The sequence below is a fragment of the Diaphorina citri genome, unplaced genomic scaffold (genome assembly GCF_000475195.1).
Source record: "Diaphorina citri unplaced genomic scaffold, Diaci psyllid genome assembly version 1.1 scaffold2152, whole genome shotgun sequence".
In the NCBI taxonomy this organism is placed as follows: Eukaryota; Metazoa; Arthropoda; class Insecta; order Hemiptera; family Psyllidae; genus Diaphorina; species Diaphorina citri.
The window spans coordinates 1-25,042 of NW_007379577.1; the positions used below are offsets into that span (position 1 = coordinate 1).

Consider the following 25,042-nt stretch of genomic DNA (forward strand, 5'->3'; position numbering starts at 1 on the left):
CTAGCCATGTTAATTGGCATCGTGTGGACTCGTGCTTTTTCTTTTAAAGCAGAGAGAACCCTTTGAAGAACTGCCAGCTAGCCGGGCTGGTTAGGGTTAGCTGTTCTCCTCCCTGTTTATAGTCCCACAGCGTACACAAGGTCGGTTTTTATACTCACCACATCTCGTTGATTCTCATGAACCAGATCGATCTTGTGAATCAGACAAAACACCTTGGAGTCAGGAGAATTGTGCAGCATAGCTTCCAAACAGGACTGATAGTAATGTAGATCCCTATCCAACTCTCTACTCTCAACATCAAACACATAGATGAGTACAGCCACGTTACGGAAGATGTTGTCACGTTGACTAGTGAAGTAGTTCTCCATGAATGCCTCTTGTCTGTGAACACGTTTGGAGTGAGATTTTGTTACTTTCTATTACCAATTCGTATAAAATAGTGCTTATTTATACTGCTTGCATAGAACTGAAAAGTCCCTTAGAATTGTGCAGCATAGCTTCCAAACAGGACTGATAGTAATGTAGATCCCTATCCAGTTCTCGACTCTCAACATCAAACACATAGATCAGTACAGCAACGTTACGGAAGATGTTGTCACGTTGACTAGTGAAGTAATTCTCCATGAATGCCTCTTGTCTGTGAACATATGTATTTGGAGTGAGATTTTGTTACTTTCTATTACCAATTCGTATAAAATAGTGCTTATTTATACTGCTTGCATAGAACTGAAAAGTCCCTTTACCTCAGCAGTACTATTATTAAGGATATTACTATTTTTGAGGGCAAATTCTCAACTTCTACCTATTAAGAATAAAATTCCACACCTCGGTTGGGATTGAACCACCCACGCCCTCCTGTTTACCAGGTGAGCGTCTTGACCACTACACCACCGAGGCAAGTATAGGGAACCTATACAAGGTAATCTATCTTCTTTCCATGTGTCATCCAGCTGTAAGTGCTAATTTGGATGTGTTGGTTTGTAAGTTCGTATTTCTAAGGACAAAGTGTTTTTATTTACTCCAGTACTTGACATGGTCTTTGCTTGTTTGTATGTCTGTTTCCCCCTTATTTACCTATATGAAAAAAAAAAAAAAAAAAAACAAAAAAGATTTGAAATTTTTACATCAATTTTTTGGTTTGTTGATTTATTAAATCACATAACTAACTTTTATATGAAATACCCGACCACTCCGGGGATTTAGCTCTACTAATGGTGATGCATTAGAACTTTTTTCCTAATTTTATTGATCCTAATTTATTAAATGTTCCTAATTTTATTAAATGTTCTGTTTCATCTTACAGGTATGTTCTCTTGAAAGAACAGAACATGTTGAAAACAATGGAACATGAGTGCAAAGAAAAGTTCATTGTTTTCCCCAATCCTGAAAGAATTGACAAGGTAATTATGAACTTACTTTTTTAAAATAATAAATATAAGTTTTTCTACCCTGCAACATGTTTTCAATACCCCTTTGCTCCTTACATGTCTCTTAAGTATGCCATCCTTTCTTTTCCAGGTTCAAGAGAGTATGGAGAACTTAGAGGATGTGATACGAGAGAGAAAAACACTGCAACATGTTTTTCAATACCCCTTTGTTCCTTACATGTCTCTTAAGTATGCCATCCTTTCTTTTCCAGGTTCAAGAGAGTATGGAGAACTTAGAGGATGTGATACGAGAGAGAAATGTAGCATATTTCCAACTAGAAACCACTCACACTGGAGAAAGGCCAGCTGAACTAATTGACAATGCATTTGGTAAGTAGCTATCGTCTTTCCATGTGTCATCCAGCAGTAAGTCCTAATTTGGATGTATTGGTTTGTAAGTTTGTATTTTGAAGGACAAAGTGTTTTTATTTACTCCAGTACTTAACATGGTCTTTGCTTGTTTGTATGTTTGTTTCCCCCTTAGTCACCTATATGTAAAAAAAAATCTGGTGTGAACATCACATGACTTTCCTTATCCTATTAAATTATGTTTATTTGGGTGTTTTTCTATTGTTACTTTTACAATATCTCTAACCGTTTAGTCAGTATAGCTGAAAACCGCCAAAAGTGGTCGAAAACCGCGAAAAATCGGCCAAAATACCGCCAACCGCAGCACCTATGGTAACCAAAATTTTTGAGTTACATCCTTGTCACTTTTGTGGACTACATACCAAATTTCAAGTCTTAAGCTCTTTCCGTTTTCGAGATATTTTGTTTACATACAGACAGACAGACACACACACGGACCAATGGCTGAAACTTTGGATTTAGGCTCTAGGGACCTCAAAACGTGTTTTGGCACTAAAAACTGACCATCGACAAATTGACCTGATTACATTACTTTCCTTCCTATAGGATAAGGAAAGTAAAAAATACCATACAGAGATCTAAGGAACCTAAGGTAGATTATAAAGCTCCTATGACCAATTTTCATTATTATTTTAAGAGGTATAGTTTAGTATATCTCTAGTAGCGCGGTCAAACTTTCTTGACTTGGCGGGGCGGAGCGCTACCGCGCTCCTTAATACTTACTCAATTTATAGGTGTTTGCTTATATTTTGCCTTTATCTGTGTTCAGGTTTGAAAGAAGTCTACACCAAGTCAGAGTATGATGTACCCAAGGAACTGAACAAGGAATGGCAGAAGAACAATCCGGTCATTGATAATAGAACATTGGCAGTGAAGAAATTCCTGGTCCTGCTCAAAGAGAAACTACTCAAGAAGGAATATGCTAAGATGAAGTAAGTGTTCAGTAGAATAGAATAAACTCTAGAATAGAATAGTTTCTCATGTCAGCATAGGAGTGAAGAGTCCCATTAACCCCACATTCTAAACAAGATCTTGGGTATTTTTTAAGGTGTTTACTACTATGACTCTGAGGGATACCAACCACCTACAACGTTGCTTAGCTGAACCATATGGAATTGGTGCATTGAACAATATCTACAAGTATTTAAGATAAAGTTCGTTCCAAGCGAAAATCGAACCATGTTCACTAAATAAAACTACTACACTTAGTTATTTAGACTGTCAGCTTAGGAATTGAAGTTTCATTATGCTATCAGACGCATTCTAGTGACTACATTTTTTTCCGTTCCAGGAACGAGGAGAAGGAGGTGGCCCAGATATTCGCTACATACAAGGACGTGGATGTTGAGGCAGTCCAGGAGAAATATCCAGATGTTGATGTTGAGGAAGTGCGGCAGAGTGATAAAGCTAGAGGCAATTGGGCACCCTGAGTGTTTTCTGTACTAGATATGTGTAAAAAGAGTGAGTTCTAAAGTATTACTCAATGAGTCAGATTTATTAGGACATGAGATACGCAAATTGCGTACCGCAATAGGGCTACCTGGAAGGGACTTAAGGGAAACGCCGAATTTTTTAAATGGGAAAAGGCTGGGAAGAAGAAGACTCAACGAGTCGGATCCCATCTCCCTGTATCTGTAGGGAGTTAGAATCTACTCACTCACTCTTTAAACATTGCTAGATTGCTACTCTTTTCTCCTGCCCTAAAGTCATTTGCAAGTAAATAAAAAGGCCCTTTTAGTACTCCAGCCCACCTCTGTGGCTTAGTGGTTAAGACTCTCAATCTGGAGGAACTGGGTTCGAATCCCAACAGGTGTATTATCATTAGGAGAAAAACTTGTTAAAGAAAATATAGACAGAGATTTTTTTTTTTAATATTGTATTTTTCGTCTAATGTTTTTATTTATATTTATGTTCAACAAAGTCTACAACACAGATAATATTGATAATAAAAAATAATGAGATCAGTAAATTGAAAGTGAAATATTGAGAGGACTAGAAGAGTTTTTCGGACTAGATAACCACCGCACTACATTTGTTTTTTTTTTTCCCCCAAGAGTGATGAAGTGATGATTGTTGTTAACTCCAAATCGGGTCTTTTGAACAAACCTCTTATCAAAGAAAATGCTCGGTCTGCTTTAGGCTGGTCTTACACTGCATGCGCAGACGCGCAAATTTGAGTAGCGTGTAGTCGACTGCAAACCAAACCTATGAAAATGATAGAGACCCTCTATAGACTCTATATCATTTTCATAGGTTTGTTTTTGCGCTACGCGCTACTCAAAGTCGCGCGTCTACGCGTCCAATGTCCTGTAGGCAATGTAATTTAAATCAGGGTGTTCCCTCTACACACGACACGATTTTTTTCCGAACGACAAGTGTGAACGGGCTTTTAGATCGAGGGCCCGTTTCAACAAACACAACTCCGGAACGACAAATACTGGAACGTGGACGAAGTTGACTCATTGGTTCGATACTCCCCTGTGTCAACAAATTTCCCTTTTATTTGTGAACCGTTACCAAATAAGTTGAGAAGTTGCGGGTTCGATACTTCCCTGTGTCGACAAATTTCCCTTTTATTCGTGAACCGTTACCAAATAAGCAAAGTGAATAGTTAATCCCATGTGATTTTTCACGCGGAATCGAATGGTGCTACTTTTAGCACTTAGTTGATCCCATGTGATTTTTCACGCGGAATCGAAAAACTTTTAGAACTGTCCGACTTAATGTAATAGAAAGTCGTGTGATGTTCACACCAGATTTTTTTAAATAGGAAAAGGCTAGGAAGAAGAAGAAAAAGAAGACTCAATGAGTCGGATCCCATCTCCCTGTATCTGTAGGGAGTTAGAATCTACTCACTCACTCTTTAAACATTGCTACTCTTTTCTCCTGCCCTAAAGTCATTTGTAAGTAAATCAAAAGGCCCTTTTAGTATTCCAGCCCACCTCTGTGGCTTAGTGGTTAAGAGCAGCACCGACTCTCAATCTGGAGGAACTGGGTTCGATTAGGTATTTTAATTTTTTAATTTCTCTTTCAAATTTTCATTCAAGCAAGGAAGCAAGTTACCTTTCTTATTTTTAAATTAATCAATTTATGATCTCACTAATTAATTAATACCAGAGCATCCTATTCATCCTCTGGAAAATGTGGTAGCTCCGTATCAGGTTCATTATCAGAAGATCAAACCCCCTAGTGAATCCCTTGCAGGCAAAGTTATAAAAAGCAAGTAGCAAGTTACCTATTCTTATTTTTATATTTTTAAATTAATCAATTTATGATCTCCCTAATTAATTAATACCAGAGCATCCTATTTATCCTCTGGAAAATGTGGTAGCTCCGTATCAGGTTCATTATCAGAAGATCAAACCCCCTAGTGAATCCCTTGCAGGCAAAGTTATAAACCATGCTTACCGTTAGCCTCTGTCATAACTTGGCCAAGATGAGTTTGCCCTCTTCCTTATCCCTATGTCAAAGGTATGTCCATTCATTAGAATTAAAAAAAAGGGATCTGTAACAAGGGAGGTCTTACTATACCAAAATTGAATAGAAGGAGGAGACAGGATAGTTGGAGAATAAACCTTATCTAGATGTTTCTGTACCTACATGATAAATTCACCCTAGGTGGGAATTAAACCTGTGACCCAGTGCTTTCAAGACGGAATGATGTATTACCCTCCAGTCTGTCTGAAATAAGAGATACTTGCTTGAGGGTACTCTTTGTGGTTCATTGGCTTTAAAAATCCTATAGGGTAATTATGCAGAAGTCACGTCCGTGGAAAAGAAAAGCTCCTTTTTGTATTTAACCTAACCCTATAATAACACTAATCACTTTTCTGATTGTGAAAACTCCTTCTTGCATTTAACCTAACCCTATAATAACCAGGGTCTCTGCTCTTTGTGCCAGTTCCTTTGGTAGCAATATTCCACGGACGTGACTTCTGCACAAGTACCTACAATAGAGATAACCCTGAGAATGAAGCAACTTTTTCTCATCCCAATATTAATTTTCATTTTTTCCCTTTTCTTCTTTTCAGACACATTCAAATGCTGAGAAAACACCCTATACAGAAGGCCATTCACACATCTAGCAAACTATTGGACCTCAATGAATTTTTTGATTCTCCCAAAAACTTTGGTGCTGAACAGGTCAGGGTTGGAAGGTCCTGGAGGAAAGAGGAACTACGAGTGAAATCCAGTTCAGATTTACACAAACTATGGTTAGTATCTTCTATCTTTCTTGGTAAGAGTTGTAGGTAGATTTTCTTTATAATCACTTCTTATTGTTTCAAATGTTACCCTGCTGCTATTTGAAATTTTTACATCAATTTTTTGGTTGGTTGATTTATTAAATCACATAACTAACTTTTATATGAAATGCCCGACCACTCCGGGGATTTAGCTCTACTAATGGTGATGCATTAGAACTTTTTTCCTAATTTTATTGATCCTAATTTATTAAATGTTCCTAATTTTATTAAATGTTCTGTTTCATCTTACAGGTATGTTCTCTTGAAAGAACAGAACATGTTGAAAACAATGGAACATGAGTGCAAAGAAAAGTTCATTGTTTTCCCCAATCCTGAAAGAATTGACAAGGTAATTATGAACTTACTTTTTTAAAATAATAAATATAAGTTTTTCTACCCTGCAAACCATGGGACATGTTGAATAAAGCATCTGGATCACATACGAATTTGTACACATATCGCTCACCTGTGAATATGGAAATAGAAATCAATGAATCAAATATATATATAACTTGTAAAATGAATAATTTAACTAAAAAGATAAATGGATAGTCGACCGGCTGTCGATTGATATCGACTGGACCATCCACACTGCCTCGATAACATAGTTTCTCCTGGTCGGACTATGTTTGGACAAACCTTTATCGTTCCGGAAGCGAAGAGAGGAAAAAAGACAGAATAGGGAAAAATCAGCCATTCCGATATCGAACCTCATCTGTTTAGGATGAAATTCGCCCCCGGTGGAAATCGAACCCGCGACCTAGCGCTTCTAAGCTAACTAGGCTGGCTGTTCACTTACCTGCCACTTTCTGCATTATGCCCTTCTCATAGTAATATCTCAGAGACCGACTCAGTTTATCGTAATTCATTGCCGGACGATTTTTCTGAACTCCCCATCTCCTGGCGACCTGAAATATACAACGGTTAGGTGGAAGAGAATGCCTTAAAGCATCAGAGAGAGAGATTTGATAGAGGGAACTGTATAATTGAAGGTCTTATCGCCCCGAAAGCGAAGAGAGAAGGAAGACTGCAGGGTAGGAGAAAGCCAGCCTTTCCGAGAAAGAGCCGTTTCTGTTTAAGATAAAGTTCGCCTCGGGCGAATATCGAACCCACAACCTAGCGCTTATAAGGCACCTGCGACCTAGCACTCCAACCTAGCTAGGCTGGGAAATTTCCTCTTTAATTTTAAGAGGTTTGACAGAGGGAACTGTAATTGCTATGGTCTTATCGTCCCGAAATCGAAGAGAGAAGGAAGACAGGATAGGAGAAAGATTAGTTAACTACCCTTTGAACTTTTAGAGATTTTCAATTGAACATACTATACCTACTTTTTCGATTATGAATTTATTATGATTAACAAAAGAGTGTTAACCAGAAAATGCACAGTGGAACAAATTGCAACACTCATTTCGACAATTCAATACAAGGGGATGGATTTTATCACTTTATTTCTAACACACTTGAGTTCTCGTTATAATAGTTATATATCGTTATATAACGAGACTGGTGGGGGGGTAAACCACAGCACACTTGGTCGTGACGAATGAGAAAACTGTGACCAAAGAGAGAGAGAGAGAGCGAGAAAGAGAAAGAGAGAGAGAGCGAGTCAGAGAGAGAGAGAGAGGGAGGTAGGTAGGGCAGTTAGGGAAAAGTCTAATTTTATCATAATAGATTTTGAAATAGAATTCATATGAAATAAATAATGTAAGTTTTTAAGTACGTCGTACAGGGTGACCAAAAAAAAGTCAGGTTTGATGGTTCAAGTTAACGTCAGGTCAAATAATATTCACTATTCCATACCTATGACTTGATGCATAAAATGAACTTTCGGGTGAAAGGTAACCACTAGGTGAGGTTAACGCCGGATGCGTTATCTACCACCTAACCCTTGGCTGGGATTGAACCCGCGTCCTCCAGTTTACCAGGCGAGCGCTTTACAAATCACCAAGAGGAAAAAAGTACTGAGGTAGACCGATCACATACTTTTTTCAGATCACATAATACTTTTTCTTTTTTCAGAACCCGAAATTTGTAGCAAGAGCTTTCCAACAGAGAGGGAGGGGGTGAAACGAACACAGGGGGAGGGGGTGCGAAATGAAGATGAAAAATGATAAGGAGAAGAAAGAAATTATGTTCGCATCACAGTATAATGGGGAGGGGGATTTCAGTGGTGTAGACTGTAGAGTTGAGAGATAGGTAAGTAAAAGTACGGGTCAGTGAAAGACAAAGACCTAGGTACGTGTCTGATATATCCCGAACTTGGGTTCTAAATAATAGGGAGATTTCGCATCGAATCCTGATCCCCATAACGCAACCCATGTTGGCGCCATCTTGTTTACATCATGTTTTTAGATTTTTTTGAAATTTTACATCAATTTTTTGGTTGGTTGATTTATTAAATCACATAACTAACTTTTATATGAAATACCCGACCACTCCAGGGATTTAGCTCTACTAATGGTGTTGCATTAGAACTTTTTTCCTAATTTTATTGATCCAAATTTATTAAATGTTCCTAATTTTATTAAATGTTCTGTTTCATCTTACAGGTATGTTCTCTTGAAAGAACAGAACATGTTGAAAACAATGGAACATGAGTGCAAAGAAAAGTTCATTGTTTTCCCCAATCCTGAAAGAATTGACAAGGTAATTATGAACTTACTTTTTTAAAATAATAAATATAAGTTTTTCTACCCTGCAACATGTTTTCAATACCCCTTTGCTCCTTACATGTCTCTTAAGTATGCCATCCTTTCTTTTCCAGGTTCAAGAGAGTATGGAGAACTTAGAGGATGTGATACGAGAGAGAAATGTAGCATATTTCCAACTAGAAACCACTCACACTGGAGAAAGGCCAGCTGAACTAATTGACAATGCATTTGGTAAGTAGCTATCGTCTTTCCATGTGTCATCCAGCAGTAAGTCCTAATTTGGATGTATTGGTTTGTAAGTTTGTATTTTGAAGGACAAAGTGTTTTTATTTACTCCAGTACTTAACATGGTCTTTGCTTGTTTGTATGTTTGTTTCCCCCTTAGTCACCTATATGTAAAAAAAAATCTGGTGTGAACATCACATGACTTTCCTTATCCTATTAAATTATGTTTATTTGGGTGTTTTTCTATTGTTACTTTTACAATATCTCTAACCGTTTAGTCAGTATAGCTGAAAACCGCCAAAAGTGGTCGAAAACCGCGAAAAATCGGCCAAAATACCGCCAACCGCAGCACCTATGGTAACCAAAATTTTTGAGTTACATCCTTGTCACTTTTGTGGACTACATACCAAATTTCAAGTCTTAAGCTCTTTCCGTTTTCGAGATATTTTGTTTACATACAGACAGACAGACACACACACGGACCAATGGCTGAAACTTTGGATTTAGGCTCTAGGGACCTCAAAACGTGTTTTGGCACTAAAAACTGACCATCGACAAATTGACCTGATTACATTACTTTCCTTCCTATAGGATAAGGAAAGTAAAAAATACCATACAGAGATCTAAGGAACCTAAGGTAGATTATAAAGCTCCTATGACCAATTTTCATTATTATTTTAAGAGGTATAGTTTAGTATACTCACTCAATTTATAGGTGTTTGCTTATATTTTGCCTTTATAATTATGTGTTCAGGTTTGAAAGAAGTCTACACCAAGTCAGAGTATGATGTACCCAAGGAACTGAACAAGGAATGGCAGAAGAACAATCCGGTCATTGATAATAGAACATTGGCAGTGAAGAAATTCCTGGTCCTGCTCAAAGAGAAACTACTCAAGAAGGAATATGCCAAAATGAAGTAAGTTTTCAGTAGAATAGAATAAACCCTAGAATAGAATAGTTTCTCATGTCAGCAATGCCAGCATAGGAGTGAAAAGTCCCATTAACCTCACATTCTAAACGAGATCTTGGGTATTTTTTAAGGGGTTTACTACTATGACTCTGAGGGATACCAACCACCTACAACGTTGCTTAGCTGAACCATATGGAATTGGTGCATTGAACAATATCTACGAGCATTTAGGATAAAGTTCGTTCCAAGCGAAAATCGAACCATGTTCACTAAATAAAACTACTACACTTAGTTATTTAGACTGTCAGCTTAGGAATTGAAGTTTCATTATGCTATCAGACGCATTCTAGTGACTACATTTTTTTTCGTTCCAGGAACGAGGAGAAGGAGGTGGCCCAGATATTCGCTACATACAAGGACGTGGATGTTGAGGCAGTCCAGGAGAAATATCCAGATGTTGATGTTGAGGAAGTGCGGCAGAGTGATAAAGCTAGAGGCAATTGGGCACCCTAAGTACCCATGTACTGAATTGGGCACCCTGAGTGTGTTCTGTACTAGATGTGTGTAAAAAGAGTGAGTTCTAAAGTATTACTCAATGAGTCAGATTTATTAGGACATGAGATACGCAAATTGCGTACCACAATAGGGCTACCTGGAAGGGACTTAAGGGAAACGCCGAATTTTTACTTTCTATTACTACAGTATAGCGGAGCTATACTAGTAATGAAAGTATTGCAATCGGTCCAAATTTTCAAAATCGGGAAGAGTGTTTTCTGTACTAGATATGTGTAAAAAGAGTGAGTTCTAAAGTATTACTCAATGAGTCAGATTTATTAGGACATGAGATACGCAAATTGCGTACCGCAATAGGGCTACCTGGAAGGGACTTAAGGGAAACGCCGAATTTTTTAAATGGGAAAAGGCTGGGAAGAAGAAGACTCAACGAGTCGGATCCCATCTCCCTGTATCTGTAGGGAGTTAGAATCTACTCACTCACTCTTTAAACATTGCTAGATTGCTACTCTTTTCTCCTGCCCTAAAGTCATTTGCAAGTAAATAAAAAGGCCCTTTTAGTACTCCAGCCCACCTCTGTGGCTTAGTGGTTAAGACTCTCAATCTGGAGGAACTGGGTTCGAATCCCAACAGGTGTATTATCATTAGGAGAAAAACTTGTTAAAGAAAATATAGACAGAGATTTTTTTTTTTAATATTGTATTTTTCGTCTAATGTTTTTATTTATATTTATGTTCAACAAAGTCTACAACACAGATAATATTGATAGTATAAATTAATCAGATCAGTAAATTGAAAGTGAAATATTGAGAGGACTAGAAGATTTTTGAGGACTAGATAACCACTTTTTTCCCCAAGAGTGATGATTGTTGTTAACTTCCAAATCAGGTCTTTTGAACAAACCTCTGACTAAAGATTAGTTCTTGATCTGTTTTAGTTCTGAATTGTCCAAAAATATCCAAAACAAAACCAGATTGTGTCGATTTTTTAGTTTGTGTCAGCAATATCAGCATGAGTCAGAATATTTTAGCTAAATAAAGAACACCCTTTCACTAAAGAGCACTAGCTCTCAACCTGGAAATACTGGGAATCCCGGATGTTAAACAACGTCCACATTATACAGTGATGTACACACTTGTCGTGAGTTTCATCCGATTTTTTTTCCGAATGTCCTGTAGGCAATGTAATTTAAATGAGAGTGGGACAAGGACTCTGATTGTTATAGTTTCCCTTTGAAAATAAGTCTCAATAAATGAGAGTGTTCCCACTACACACGACACGATTTTTTTCCGAACGACAAGTATGAACGGGCTTTTAGATCGAGGGCCCGTTTCAACAAACACAACTCCGGAACGACAAATACTGGAACGTGGACGAAGTTGACTCATTGGGCAAACCTCTGACTAAAGATTAGTTCTTGATCTGTTTTAATTCTGAATTTTCCAAAAATATCCAAAACAAAACCAGATTGTGTCGATTGTTTAGTTTGTGTCAGCAATATCAGCATGAGTCAGAATATTTTAGCTAAATAAAGAACACCCTTTCACTAATGAGCACTAGCTCTCGACCTGGAAATACTGGGAATCCCGGATGTTAAACAACGTCCACATTATACAGTGATGTACACACTTGTCGTGAGTTTCATCCGATTTTTTTCCGAATGTCCTGTAGGCAATGTAATTTAAATGAGAGTGGGACAAGGACTCTGTTTGTTATAGTTTCTCTTTGAAAATAAGTCTCAATAAATTGAGAGTGTTCCCACTACACACGACATGATTTTTTTCCGAACGACAAGTGTGAACGGGCTTTTAGGTTGAGGGCCCGTTTCAACAAACACAACTCCGGAACGACAAATACTGGAACGTGGACGAAGTTGACTCATTGGAGTCTTGCCCCAACAGGGCCCCAGCCCCAGGGTGGCCATGCTGACAGAAATACTCGCCTCCGCCCCCCGGCCCCTTGTAGTAATTCTCCCCAGGGGCCGCGATGTGAACGGACCGTGTGTAGGACACCTTGGAGATGTTGAGGATCTCTGTGGCCGACATGGCCTGAGGACACTCCGTGTAGGGGCCACTTGACATGGCCATGACGTCACAGAACCCCGCCGCCTTCACCACAGCGCTACCTGGTAGACGAAGGAAGCAACAAAATAACTTTTCTTTGTTGTTGTTGTAGCGGCTTTAAAGCACAGCTGCAAAAATATTTTGTAATGTATTTTTATGTCATCGCATCACGTGACTTGAGAGTGTTGCCACATGTCCTTTTTAAAACGCGTCCTTCAAAATCAGGACTTTTTTTTAAAGAGGTTTGACAGAGGGAACTGTAACTGCTATGGTCTTATCGTCCCGAAATCGAAGAGAGAAAGAAGACAGGATAGGACGGACACTCCGTGTAGGGGCCACTTGACATGGCCATGACGTCACAGAACCCCGTCGCCTTCACCACAGCGCTACCTGGTAGACAGAGGAAGCAACAAAATAACTTTTCTTTGTTGTTGTTGTTGTAGCGGCTTTAGCTTTCGCCGAATGGTGTTGGCAGAGTAAAGAAAAGACATCCTTTTGTATCTGCCATACACCAGGGTGATGGTCTCTAGCCATGTTTGGCTCGTCCTGAACCGCAGTCAACCATCGTGAGGACTTGTGCTTATTCTTTAAAAGCAGAGAGAACCCTTTGAAACCGCCAGCTAGCTAGGCTGGTTAGGGTTAGCTGTTCTCCTCCCTGTTTATAGTCCCACAGCCAGACGCTAGTCTAAGAACCCTTTGAGGAACTGCCAGCTTGCTAGGCTGGTTAGGGTTAGCTGTTCTCCTCCCTGTTTATAGTCCCACAGCCAGACGCTAGTCTTCTCTCTGTTTAACGTCCCCTAGCCAGACCATAACTTTTCTTTAGCGAGATTTGATAGATGGAACTGTAATTGTCAAGGACGTCAAGGTCTTATCGTCCCGAAAGCGAAGAGAAAAGAAAGACAAGATAGGAGAAAGCCAGCCGGGGGACTTCGATTTTGAGCCAAATCTTTAGGGATGAGGATGAGCTATCCATTCCTAGTTTGTAAACTTCTTCCAATATTTTATCAATGGAAATCAAAAACTTTAGAGCTGTTTTACTTTTACTTGTTAATTTTCGTCTTTAAAGTCTTTAAACCCTTCTTAGATATATCTTTTCTTTAATCTGCTATTCAGCGAAAGCTAAAGCCGCTAAAACAACAACAACAACAACAACAACAACAACAACAACAACAACAACAACAAACTACTTACTACCTATAAGTACTTGTGTTATTTTTACCCCTTTTCCTCCTTAAATCATCCCTCCTGGATCTTTAAAATTAAAATATAAACAGGCTCAACACTTGTCCCTAGGGAGGCTCCATTACAATCCTGTATTTTATTTATTATAAATACATATGTATTTATATAAAAAACTTTTAGCTTTTAGGTGGTTCCCCTGCAGGGCCGGATTAGCCCCCCGCGGGGCCCGGGGCAGTTTCAAAGGCGCGGGGCCCCCAGGACCTACCCCCCTCCCTACTAGAAAACACTTCTATACCTACCTAATTCATTTGTATCAATCATTATCTACGGATTTCGAGTTTTTTTTATATAGAAAAAACCCATAATATCTAGTGTAAGTCTTCAAAGCGCGGGGCCCCCAAAAGCGCGGGGCCCGTGGCAGTCTGCCATTCTGCCTTATGGGTAATCCGGCCCTGTTCCCCTGTTAGGTTTTATGTAAGTTTTGAGGACCAGCAAGTCTTATCTTCGCGAAAGCGAAGAGAGAACGAACTCTAAACGAATTCGGAGCGGATTTTATCCTATCTGTTTAGGATAAAATCAGCCGTTCTCAGAACAGTTGGCTTTTTTATCCTCTCTTCGTTTTCGGGGCGCTAAAACCTTATATTAGCAGGTACATTTCCCTCTATCATACCTCTGGGGGGGAAAAATGTGCTGTTACAAAACATAAGGGACGAAGGAGGGGGGGATTTTGCATTTTTCTACCTCTTTGAAACAAAAGTTGGGCGAAAAAATGTTTTGAAAAAAAAAAGTTAGTTTTCAATTTTCAATAATTATTAATTCATAACCTAAAGGGGAGGAGGTTGGAATGGGGGATGTTTAAAAAAGTGGAGTTTTTTTTCGTATTTTGGTCAGCAATGAGCAGGTATGACTCTTGTCCTAGGTACCTAAATATGGCTATTGTAGGTACATGCCCCATTTTTTCTACGCCCCCCTAACGCTACCATCCTTCCCCTATTCGTTCGTCGGAATTCTGGTTTGGTGTTTTTTTTTATTTTGTATTATGATTTGATATGATTTAGATTTGTACATACGTGTTAGTAGAGGGGAGGCGGCTGGAATGGGGGATGTTTAAAAAAGTGGAGTTTTTTTTTCGTATTTTGGTCAGCAATGAGCAGGTATGCTCTCTCTTGTCCTAGGTACCTACCTAAATATGGCTATTGTAGGTACATGCCCCATTTTTTCTATCCCCCCCCCTAACGCTACCATCTTTCCCCTATTCGTTCGTCGGAATTCTGGTTTGGTGTTTTTTTTTATTTTGTATTATGATTTGATATGATTTAGATTTGTACATATACGTTGAAGAGTTTTGGCATCTCCACTAATTTATCTCAAATTCAGAGTGAAGAGTTTTGGCATCTCCACTAATTTATCTCAAATTCAGAGTGTAACCGTGCCCCCCAATTATGTACTTACTTTTTTTTTAAATAATAAATATAAGTTTTTCAACACTGCAACATGTTTTTCAATACCCCTTTGCCCCTTACATGTCTCTTAAGTATGCCATCCTTTCTTTTCTAGGTTCAAGAGAGTATGGAGAACTTAGAGGATGTGATACGAGAGAGAAATGTAGCATATTTCCAACTAGAAACCACCCACACTGGAGAAAGGCCAGCTGAACTAATTGATAATGCATTTGGTAAGTATCTATCTTCTTTCCATGTGTCATCCAGCTGTAAGTGCTAATTTGGATGTATTGGTTTGTAAGTTCGTATTTCTAAGGACAAAGTGTTTTTATTTACTCCAGTACTTAACATGGTCTTTGCTTGTTTCTATGTTTGTTTCTCCCTTATTTACCTTATGTAAAAAAAAATACAATACAGAGATCTCTTCCTAAGGATCCTCAGGTAGATTATAAAGCTCCTATGACCAATTTTCATTATTATTTTAAGAGGTATAGTTTAGTATATCTCTAGTAGCGCGGTCAAACTTTCTTGACTTGGCGGGGCGGAGCGCTACCGCGCTCCTTAATACTTACTCAATTTATAGGTGTTTGCTTATATTTTGCCTTTATCTGTGTTCAGGTTTGAAAGAAGTCTACACCAAGTCAGAGTATGATGTACCCAAGGAACTGAACAAGGAATGGCAGAAGAACAATCCGGTCATTGATAATAGAACATTGGCAGTGAAGAAATTCCTGGTCCTGCTCAAAGAGAAACTACTCAAGAAGGAATATGCTAAGATGAAGTAAGTGTTCAGTAGAATAGAATAAACTCTAGAATAGAATAGTTTCTCATGTCAGCATAGGAGTGAAGAGTCCCATTAACCCCACATTCTAAACAAGATCTTGGGTATTTTTTAAGGTGTTTACTACTATGACTCTGAGGGATACCAACCACCTACAACGTTGCTTAGCTGAACCATATGGAATTGGTGCATTGAACAATATCTACAAGTATTTAAGATAAAGTTCGTTCCAAGCGAAAATCGAACCATGTTCACTAAATAAAACTACTACACTTAGTTATTTAGACTGTCAGCTTAGGAATTGTTTCAGTAGAATAGAATAAACCCTAGAATAGAATAGTTTCTCATGTCAGCAATGCCAGCATAGGAGTGAAAAGTCCCATTAACCTCACATTCTAAACGAGATCTTGGGTATTTTTTAAGGGGTTTACTACTATGACTCTGAGGGATACCAACCACCTACAACGTTGCTTAGCAACCACCTACAACGTTGCTTAGCTGAACCATATGGAATTGGTGCATTGAACAATATCTACGAGCATTTAGGATAAAGTTCGTTCCAAGCGAAAATCGAACCATGTTCACTAAATAAAACTACTACACTTAGTTATTTAGACTGTCAGCTTAGGAATTGCCTCTTTAATTTTGAATCTACGAATGCACATCTTTTGAATCCAATCGGTATTCGGGAACTCCCTCTTTAATTTTGAATCTACGAATGCACATCTTTTGAATCCAATCGGTATTCGGGAACTCCGAAGCATTTTTCCCCCCGAGTTTTTTTTCCCTCTTTGATTCACTGGATTCGAATTGTCAAGACTTCTTTTCTCTTTACCACCTACCTCTTCTGGTTCGACCAGTTTGAACTCCATACCACGCCCTGTCCACACGATGCACGACGCGTTGTTAGGATCGTCCAGAAGAGCCACCAGGAACTGCCAGAGCTGCAGAGATCCGCGTCTAGGGGTAGCTGGAGGAGGCGTGTCGTAGGGCCAACAGTTCTGCTTGTCCGATCTTTTTGAGTAGTCTGTTTGTGGGGGATAAAAATCGGTGAAATTTGGTTTCAGAGAACGATAAAATCGGATGTCTATTAACCCGTTGGTAACCGATGTACACTGTAGTTTAAATCGGTCACTAAAGGGTTAAAAAGGGTGTAGCCTTGTTTAGACTGCTGGGGTAAAGGGACTTTTCAGTCCTATTCGGGCAGGATAAACAATTAAACAAGGTACATATATTCTATTCTAGCCAGCCTGGTTAGCTTGGAAAGCAGCGCGTCTGCCTTGTGAGAGCTGGGTCTTGGGTTCGATTCCTACCCGTGGCGGGGTTTTGTCCTCAACATATAAGGTTCGTTCTCGGAACGGCTGGCTTTCTCCTATCCTGTCCTCCTTCTCTCTTCACTTTCGGGACGAAAGGAGAAGGAAGACGGGATAGGAGAAAGCTAAACTTTTCCGATAACGAACCTTATCTGTTTAGAATAAAGTTTGCCACGGGCGGGAATCAAACCCCAAGCTAACTAGACTGGCAGAGAAGAGGTGAGAGATACGTACGTTCATAGTGCTTGGTCAAATCTTTATTGCTGCTCTGAAGATACGAAGGATCCTGTACGGAGAACTGGGAATAGCTGGCAACTCCTGAAACAGAAGTGTATTTCGTACCCATTATTATACATACATTCTCGTATTTCTTAATTCTAAAGGTGTATTCACTCCACCGGCCGTTCATCGATGTTGACTGAACTGTCAACACTACGTTGACAACATTAGCATGTTTTGTGCAGTCGAGTGGACCCAATGTACCTGCCTACAGTTACTACAGTAGCTACTTACAGAGAACTGGGAATAGCTGGCAACTCCTGAAACAGAAGTGTATTTCGTACCCATTTTATTATACATACTCGTATTTCTTAATTCTAAAGGTGTATTCACTCCACCGGCCTTCGATCGATGTCGACTGAACTGTCAATCCTACCTTGACAACATTAGCATGTTTTGTGCAATCGGGTGGGCCCAATGTACCTGCCTACAGTTACTACTTACTATTGTCTGACTAGGGGACGTTAAACAGAGAGTAGACTAGCGTCTGGCTGTGGGACTATAAACGGGAAGGAGAACAGCTAACCCGAACCAGCCTAGCGAGCTGGCAGTACAAAGGGTACTCTCTGCTTTTAAAGACCAAACACAAGTCCTCACGATGGTTGGGTGCGGTTCAGGACGAGCCAGCCAATTTATCATGGCTAGAGCTAGAGACCATCACCCCGGTGTATAGCAGATACAAAAAGATATCTTTTCTTTATTCTGCTATTCATCGAAAGCTAAAGCCGCTAAAACAACAACAATAACAATAACAACAACAACAACAACAACAACAACAACAACAACAACAACAACAACAACAACAACAACAACAACAACAACAACAACTACAACAACAACAACAACAACCTATCCTGCCTCGGTGGTGTAGTGGTCAAGGCGCTGGCCTGGTAAACAGGAGGGCGTGGGTTCAATCCCAGCCGAGGTATGGAAATTTATCCTCAATATAATTTGAGAATTTGACCACAATAATAGTAGTAGCCTACTGCTGGAGTAAAGGGACTTTTCAGTCCTATGCGAGCAGTATAAATAAGCACTAGTATTATTGGGTAGTAGCCTACTGCTGGAGTAAAGGGGCTTTTCAGTCCTATGCGAGCAGTATAAATAAGCACTATTATTATTATTATGAATACTTACTATTGTCACCTGATTCAAGTCACTTGAATTGAGTCAAGACTGAGTCGAACGAGTTACTCAAATTCTCACAATCTAAATCTAATCCTTGTACAAACACTCCGATCTTCTATAGCTATAAAACTATCTCTAGTCATCATAAAGTACAAACTTAATAAGAGTAAAAGGTGTGGGCTGAAAACATGAAGAATGTGTGTGAGAGGAGCTGAGAGAGAGAGAGAGATTGATAGAGAGAGAGTGAGAGATAGGTAGAAGAGCTAAGAGAGAGGGAGAGAGAGAGAGAGAAGAACTGAGCTGAGAATGAATGAATTTTTGTCATGTTCAAGACCTGGTATACATTTTACACTGGTACATAAATTATGTACACTAAACATAATTATAAATATGGTTAGTCATTTATTTTATGTATATAGGGTGTAAATGAAGTAAGACAGGTAAATAGTGTTTATTTACACTGCTTGAATTGGACTGAAAAGTCCCTTTGCTCCAGCAGCTGCTACAGCAGTGGGTAGTCCTTATTTACTGCTCGAAATCATTGGACTGAAAAGTCCCTTTACCTCAGCAGTGATGTGCTACTACAGCAGTGGGTAGAGTAGTCCCTATTTTACTGTTTCAATTAGGACTAAAAAGTCCCTTTATCCCCACTACTGTTACTATGGTCACAAACCAAATTCTGAAGCAATGTTCAGATTGTTGACTTTAAATTTCATGCCTCACCTCGACTGGGACTGAACCCTCGTCAAACGAACGTCTTGACCACACCACCAGGGCAGGTCGAATTAAATGTCCAAAGCTAAAGGGTTCCTTGGTTCGATTCATTAGAATGACAAAGAACTTGTCCTTTCGAAATGATCATTTTTATATCAAGTTCAAAACTTGAAGCTCGGTTCGTTCGGTCAATGATTGTCATTTACATTATTAAATTTATGTCCTCATTTAAGTATGCTATAGATATAGATATCTGATTGTATTATGAGTACCTAGGACTTAAGGCCGGCCACTCACTATCAGGTAGACCTGACAGGCGGGCCTTCTTAGCCGTACCTGTCAGGTCTACCTGATAATGGCTGGCCTGAGACCGGCCATTCACGCTCAGACTGTTAAGCAGACCGAGGTCTCTTCAAACCAAGTCTGTCTGACCGCCGCGCCGGTACGTATCAGTGTGTAGCGGAAAAAGCCTCCTACTTCTATGTCTCTCAGACAGTCTGAAGACTGAAGTCGGGAGCTTTTTCCACCAATCAGTTTACGGCGCGGCAGACGGACAGACCTGGTTCTGTCCGACAGTCGAAGCGTGAGTAGCCAGCCTAAAGGAGTTGGTCGGGCGGTACACATGTTTTCCCTCTCTCTCTCTCTCTCTCTCTCTCTCTCTCTCTCTCTCTCTCTCTCTCTCTCTCTCTCTATCAGTGGTTTCACTCAATAGCTGTCATGAATCATTATCTATTCATAAGTCATTCATTCTGTAGGTACTCGTAACTCGTACATACATAGGTAGCTGTTGCTTTTCGCTTTAGTTTTCACGATCTCTGAAGTCTCTGGAATCATTGAGTGGGGCCGGGAAAAGCCAGCAGTGTGCGATTGAACCCTGGAGGGTAGCGCGTCTGTTTTGTAAGCGCTAGGTCGCGGGTTCGATTAACACCCGGGGCAGATTCTATCCGGAAGGGATAAGCTTCGTTCTCCGAACGGCTGGCTTTCTGCTATCCTGTCTTTCTTCTCTCTTCGATTTCGGGACGATAAAACCTTAGCAGTTACCAAACCTCAAAAATCCCTCTGTAAAAAAAAAAAAAAAAATGTGTAGTAGCTAGGTAGGTATGGAAACTTAAAACTAATGTTTTCTCTTTTTGTTCAATTAGGTACTTTGAACTTTTGGAGATTTTCAATTGAACATATTTATATACTTTTTCGATTATGGATTATGATTAACAAAAGAGTGTTAACCAGAAAATGCACAGTGGAACAAATTGCAACACTCATTTCAACAATTCAATACAGGGGGATGGATTTTATCACTTTATTTCTAACACACTTGAGTTCTCGTTGTAATAGTTATATATCGTTATATAACGAGACTGGTGGGGGGTAAACCACAGCACACTTGGTCGTGACGAATGAGAAAACTGTGACCAAAGAGAGAGAGAGAGAGCGAGAAAGAGAAAGAGAGAAGTTCATTCATTAGAATTAAAAAAAAGGAATCTGTAACAAGGGAGGTATTACTATTCCAAAATTGAATAGGAGGAGGAGACAGGAATGGCAGGATAGAAGAAAGCAAGCTGTTTGGAGAATAAACCTTATTATCTAGCTGTTTCTGTACCTACATGATAAATTCACCCTAGGTGGGAATTAAACCTGTGACCCAGTGCTTTCAAGACAGAATGATGTACTACCCTCCAGTCTGTCTGAAATAAGAGATACTTGCTTGAGGGTACACTTTGTGGTTCATTGGCTTTAAAAATCCTATAGGTTAATTATGCAGAAGTCACGTCCGTGGAAAAGAAAAGCTCCTTTTTGTATTTAACCTAACCCTATAATAACACTAATCACTGTTCTGATTGTGAAAACTCCTTCTTGCGCTTAACCTAACCCTATATTAACCAGGGTCTCTGCTTGTTTGTGTCAGTTTCTTTGGTAGCAATATTCCACGGATGTGACTTCTGCACAAGTACCTACAATAGAGATAACCCTTTGTCATCCCAATATTAATTTTCATTTTTTTCCTTTTCTTCTTTTCAGACACATTCAAATGCTGAGAAAACACCCTATACAGAAGGCCATTCACTCATCTAGCAAACTATTGGACCTCAATGAATTTTTTGATTCTCCCAAAAACTTTGGTGCTGAACAGGTCAGGGTTGGAAGGTCCTGGAGGCCATGGGACATGTTGAATAAAGCATCTGGATCACATACGAATTTGTACACATATCGCTCACCTGTGAAATTTTAAAATAAATGAATTAATTAAAAAGACACGTGAATTTTCGAATCAAGACCAGCTTGATAGAGATGTAACCCGTGCAAAACCACTCTAACGTTCGAACTGCTAAGGAACTAAAGTCTTAAGTGAAGGATTAAATCCACCCCGCCATCGAACCCGCGACCTAGCGCTTACAAGACAGACGCGCTACGCTCCAAGCTCACTAGGCTGGCTGTTCACTTACCTGCCACTTTCTGCATGATGCCCTTCTCATAGTAATATCTCAGAGACCGACTCAGTTTATCGTAGTTCATTGCCGGACGATTTTTCTGAACTCCCCATCGCCTGGCGACCTGAAATATATAACGGTTAGGTGGAAGAGAATGCCTTCGAGCATCAGAGAGAGAGACTTGATAGGAGATCTGTATTGTAATCAGTGGGCAAAAGTGGGATAAGTAGGTATAATTGAAGGTCTTATCGTCCCGAAAGCGAGGAGAGAAGGAAGACAGGATAGGAGAAAGCCAGCCTTTCCGAGAAAGAGCCGTTTCTGTTTAAGATAAAGTTCGCCTCGGGAGAAAATCGAACCCGCGACCTAGCGCTTATAAGGCACCTGCGACCTAGCACTCCAACCTAGCTAGGCTGGGAAATTTCCTCTTTTTTTTTAAGAGGTTTGACAGAGGGAACTGTAACTGCTATGGTCTTATCGTCCCGAAATCGAAGAGAGAAGGAAGACAGGATGTCAGTGGTTTCACTCAATAGCTGTCATGAATCATTATCTCCATTCATAAGTCATTCATCATGTACTCGTAACTCGTACATAGGTAGCTGTTGCTTTTCGCTTTAGTTTTCACGATCTCTGAGTCTCTGGAATCATTGGGCGGGGCCGAGAAAAGCCAGCAGTGTGCGATTGAACCCTGGAGGGTAGCGCGTCTGTTTTGTAAGCGCTAGGTCGCGGGTTCGATTAACACCCGGTGCAGATTTTATCCTGAAGGGATAACGTTCGTTCTCCGAACGGCTGGCTTTCTCCTATCCTGTCTTTCTTCTCTCTTTGATTTCGGGACGATAAAACCTTAGCAGTTACCAAACCTCAAAAAATCCTCTGTAAAAAAAAAAAAAAAAAAAATGTATAGTAGGTAGGTAGGTATGGAGGGGTTTTTGATACTTCTGATTTCGAATATAAAAGTCAATGATGTTTTGTGTTGTTTGGTGATTAGAAGAGTTATTCGTTCCTCTTCAAAAATAATTTTATCATAATAGATTTTGAAATAGATTTCATATGAAATAAATAATGTAAGTTTTTAAGTACGTCGTACAGGGTGACCAAAAAAAGTCAGGTTTGATGGTTCAAGTTAACGTCAGGTCAAAAATAATATTCAATATTCCATACCAGACCTATGACTTGATACATGGCCGAGGTATGAAATTTTATCCTCAATATAATTTGAGAATTTGACCACAATAATAGTAGTAGCCTACTGCTGGAGTAAAGGGACTTTTCAGTCCTATGCGAGCAGTATAAATAAGCACTATTATTATTATTATTATTATAAAGGACCCTTTCTATCCTATATCCTATCCGAAAAGTATAAATAAACACTCATTTAGTGGAAGGTAACCACTATGTGAGGTTAACGCCGGAGGCGTTCTCTACCACCTAACCCTTGGCTGGGATTGAACCCGCGGCCTAGCGCTTACAAGGCAGACGCACTACCAACTAAGCTATCTAGGCTGGCCCGATCACAAACTTTTTTCAGAACCCGAAATTCGTAGCAAGAGCTTTCCAACAGAGAGGGAGGGGGTGAAACGAACACAGGGGGAGGGGGTGCGAAATGAAGATGAAAAATGATAAGGAGAAGAAAGAAATTATGTTCGCATCACAGTATAATGGGGAGGGGGATAAGTTCTGGCATCTCCACTAATTTATCTCAAATTCAGAGTGAAGAGTTTTGGCATCTCCACTAATTTATCTCAAATTCAGAGTGAAGAGTTTTGGTTTTGAGGGATAGGTATAAGTAAAAGTACGGGTCAGTGAAAGACAAAGACCTACGTGTCTGATATATCCCGAACTTGGGTTCTAAATAAGTGACCTGACATTTCTATATAAACAAACTCCTTAAAAAAGCATTTTAATTAAGGCGTGATCCACGGAAGAAGTCAACAATGCACAGTGTAAGGAGGTAATAAATAATGCATCGCCTTAAATTAGAGAGCCCACAATGCACATTGTAAGGAGGTAATAAATAATGCATCGCCTTAAATTTTTTTCTTGACTTGTGAAAGATTTTTGAAATTTCTATTTTCTTTTCCCGCACACACGCCACTGTTCTTAAGAAAAGGGGGGGGGGGAAATCACTTGAAATCAGTGTTAATATGTAATGTACTTGATACTATAATCCTAACGAGACTGAGAGGGGGGTGCACCCCAGCTCTAGGTTAACTACGGTTATTACGGTTAATTAATTATGTATGGACATTGTTGTTTTCAACCCTTCTCGCTTTGATCCACGGAAGAAGGCCACAATGCACATTGTAAGGAGGTAATAAATAATGCATCGCCTTAAATTTTTTCTTGACTTGTGAAAGATTTTTGAAATTTCTATTTCCTTTTCCCACACACGCCACTGTTCTTAAGAAAGGAGGGGGGGGGAATCACTTGAAATCAGTGTTAATATGTAATGTACTTGATGCTATAATCCTAACGAGACTGAGGAGGGGGTGCACCCCAGCTCTAGGTTAACTACGGGGTTATTACGGTTAATTAATTATGTATGGACATTGTTGTTTTCAACCCTTCTCGCTTTCATTCTTTTCGGGGGTTTTGATACTTCTGATTTCGAATATAAAAGTCAATGATGTTTTGTGTTGTTTGGTGATTAGAAGAGTTATTCGTTCCTCTTCAAAAATAAGCCACCCAGTTTTTCCAAAATCCTCTTTGAAGGTTAAAGCTTTTTTAAAGGAGATTTTTTTGAGGAAAGTTTATGTAAGAACTGAGGTTTTATTGTCCCGAAATCGAAGAGAGAAGGAGGACAGGATAGGAGAAAGCTAGACGTTCCGATAACGTACATACTTTATCTTTTTAGTATTAAGTTTGTCCCGGGCGGTAATCGAACCCGCTCTCCAGCACTTGCAAGGCAGACGTGCTACCCTCCGATCTAACAAGATTGGCTGAAGTAGAACCAATAGATGGGTGTTTTGGCATCTCCACTAATTTATCTCAAACTCAGAGTGAAGAGTTCTGGCATCTCCACTAATTTATCTCAAACTCAGAGTGAAGAGTTTTGGCATCTCCACTAATTTATCTCAAACTCAGAGTGAAGAGTTCTGGCATCTCCACTAATTTATCTCAAACTCAGAGTGAAGAGTTCTGGCATCTCCACTAATTTATCTCAAACTCAGAGTGAAGAGTTCTGGCATCTCCACTAATTTATCTCAAACTCAGAGTGAAGAGTTCTGGCATCTCCACTAATTTATCTCAAACTCAGAGTGAAGAGTTCTGGCATCTCCACTAATTTATCTCAAACTCAGAGTGAAGAGTTTTGGCATCTCCACTAATTTATCTCAAATTCAGAGTGAAGAGTTCTGGCATCTCCACTAATTTAT

The 25,042-nt window shown here is 39.5% G+C and overlaps 3 protein-coding genes across 5 annotated transcripts; 2 read left to right on the forward strand and 1 right to left on the reverse strand.

Annotated features, from left to right (window-relative positions):
• Positions 1–158: 158 nt before the first annotated feature.
• Positions 159–632, reverse strand: LOC103518313 (ras-related GTP-binding protein A-like; the record flags this gene model as incomplete). The annotated part of the gene is made up of 2 exons (XM_026830160.1): positions 526–632; positions 159–269 (listed from the first exon to the last, which is right to left on the reverse strand). Coding segments are annotated over exons 1-2 (210 nt in total), but the record flags the coding sequence as incomplete, so codon positions are not given.
• A 676-nt stretch (positions 633–1,308) lies between these two features.
• On the forward strand, positions 1,309–11,042 carry LOC103518311. 2 transcript variants are annotated; one of them, XM_026830159.1, is made up of 6 exons: positions 1,309–1,400; positions 1,640–1,757; positions 2,566–2,728; positions 3,088–3,209; positions 10,324–10,385; positions 10,610–11,042. In XM_026830159.1, exons 1-5 carry the CDS (start codon positions 1,329–1,331, stop codon positions 10,338–10,340), a joined length of 492 nt encoding a protein of 163 aa, XP_026685960.1. In that variant the 5' UTR covers positions 1,309–1,328; the 3' UTR covers positions 10,341–10,385; positions 10,610–11,042. The 2 variants fall into 2 exon arrangements, with proteins under 2 accessions (XP_026685960.1, XP_008481594.1); XM_008483372.2 differs by lacking the exon at positions 10,324–10,385 and having other exon boundaries at positions 3,088–3,242.
• Positions 4,834–10,517, forward strand: LOC103518312 (39S ribosomal protein L47, mitochondrial-like). Of its 2 annotated transcripts, XM_008483374.3 has the most exons (7): positions 4,834–5,000; positions 5,182–5,267; positions 5,828–6,010; positions 6,293–6,389; positions 8,805–8,922; positions 9,671–9,833; positions 10,202–10,517. In XM_008483374.3, exons 2-7 carry the CDS (start codon positions 5,197–5,199, stop codon positions 10,338–10,340), a joined length of 771 nt encoding a protein of 256 aa, XP_008481596.1. In that variant the 5' UTR covers positions 4,834–5,000; positions 5,182–5,196; the 3' UTR covers positions 10,341–10,517. The 2 variants fall into 2 exon arrangements, with proteins under 2 accessions (XP_008481596.1, XP_008481595.1); XM_008483373.3 differs by lacking the exon at positions 4,834–5,000 and having other exon boundaries at positions 5,018–5,267.
• Positions 11,043–25,042: the final 14,000 nt, after the last annotated feature.

Bases quoted from the DNA above. Each gene is read 5' to 3' on its own strand.
- LOC103518312 (XM_008483374.3), top strand. From the start codon at position 5,197: ATGCTTACCGTTAGCCTCTGTCATAACTTGGCCAAGATGAGTTTGCCC. The intron at 6,011-6,292 runs GTTAGTATCTTC...TTCATCTTACAG, and splicing joins TCAGATTTACACAAACTATG to GTATGTTCTCTTGAAAGAAC. The intron at 8,923-9,670 runs GTAAGTAGCTAT...TTATGTGTTCAG, and splicing joins ACTAATTGACAATGCATTTG to GTTTGAAAGAAGTCTACACC.
- LOC103518311 (XM_008483372.2), top strand. From the start codon at position 1,329: ATGTTGAAAACAATGGAACATGAGTGCAAAGAAAAGTTCATTGTTTTC. The intron at 1,758-2,565 runs GTAAGTAGCTAT...ATCTGTGTTCAG, and splicing joins ACTAATTGACAATGCATTTG to GTTTGAAAGAAGTCTACACC. The intron at 2,729-3,087 runs GTAAGTGTTCAG...TTTCCGTTCCAG, and splicing joins AAGGAATATGCTAAGATGAA to GAACGAGGAGAAGGAGGTGG.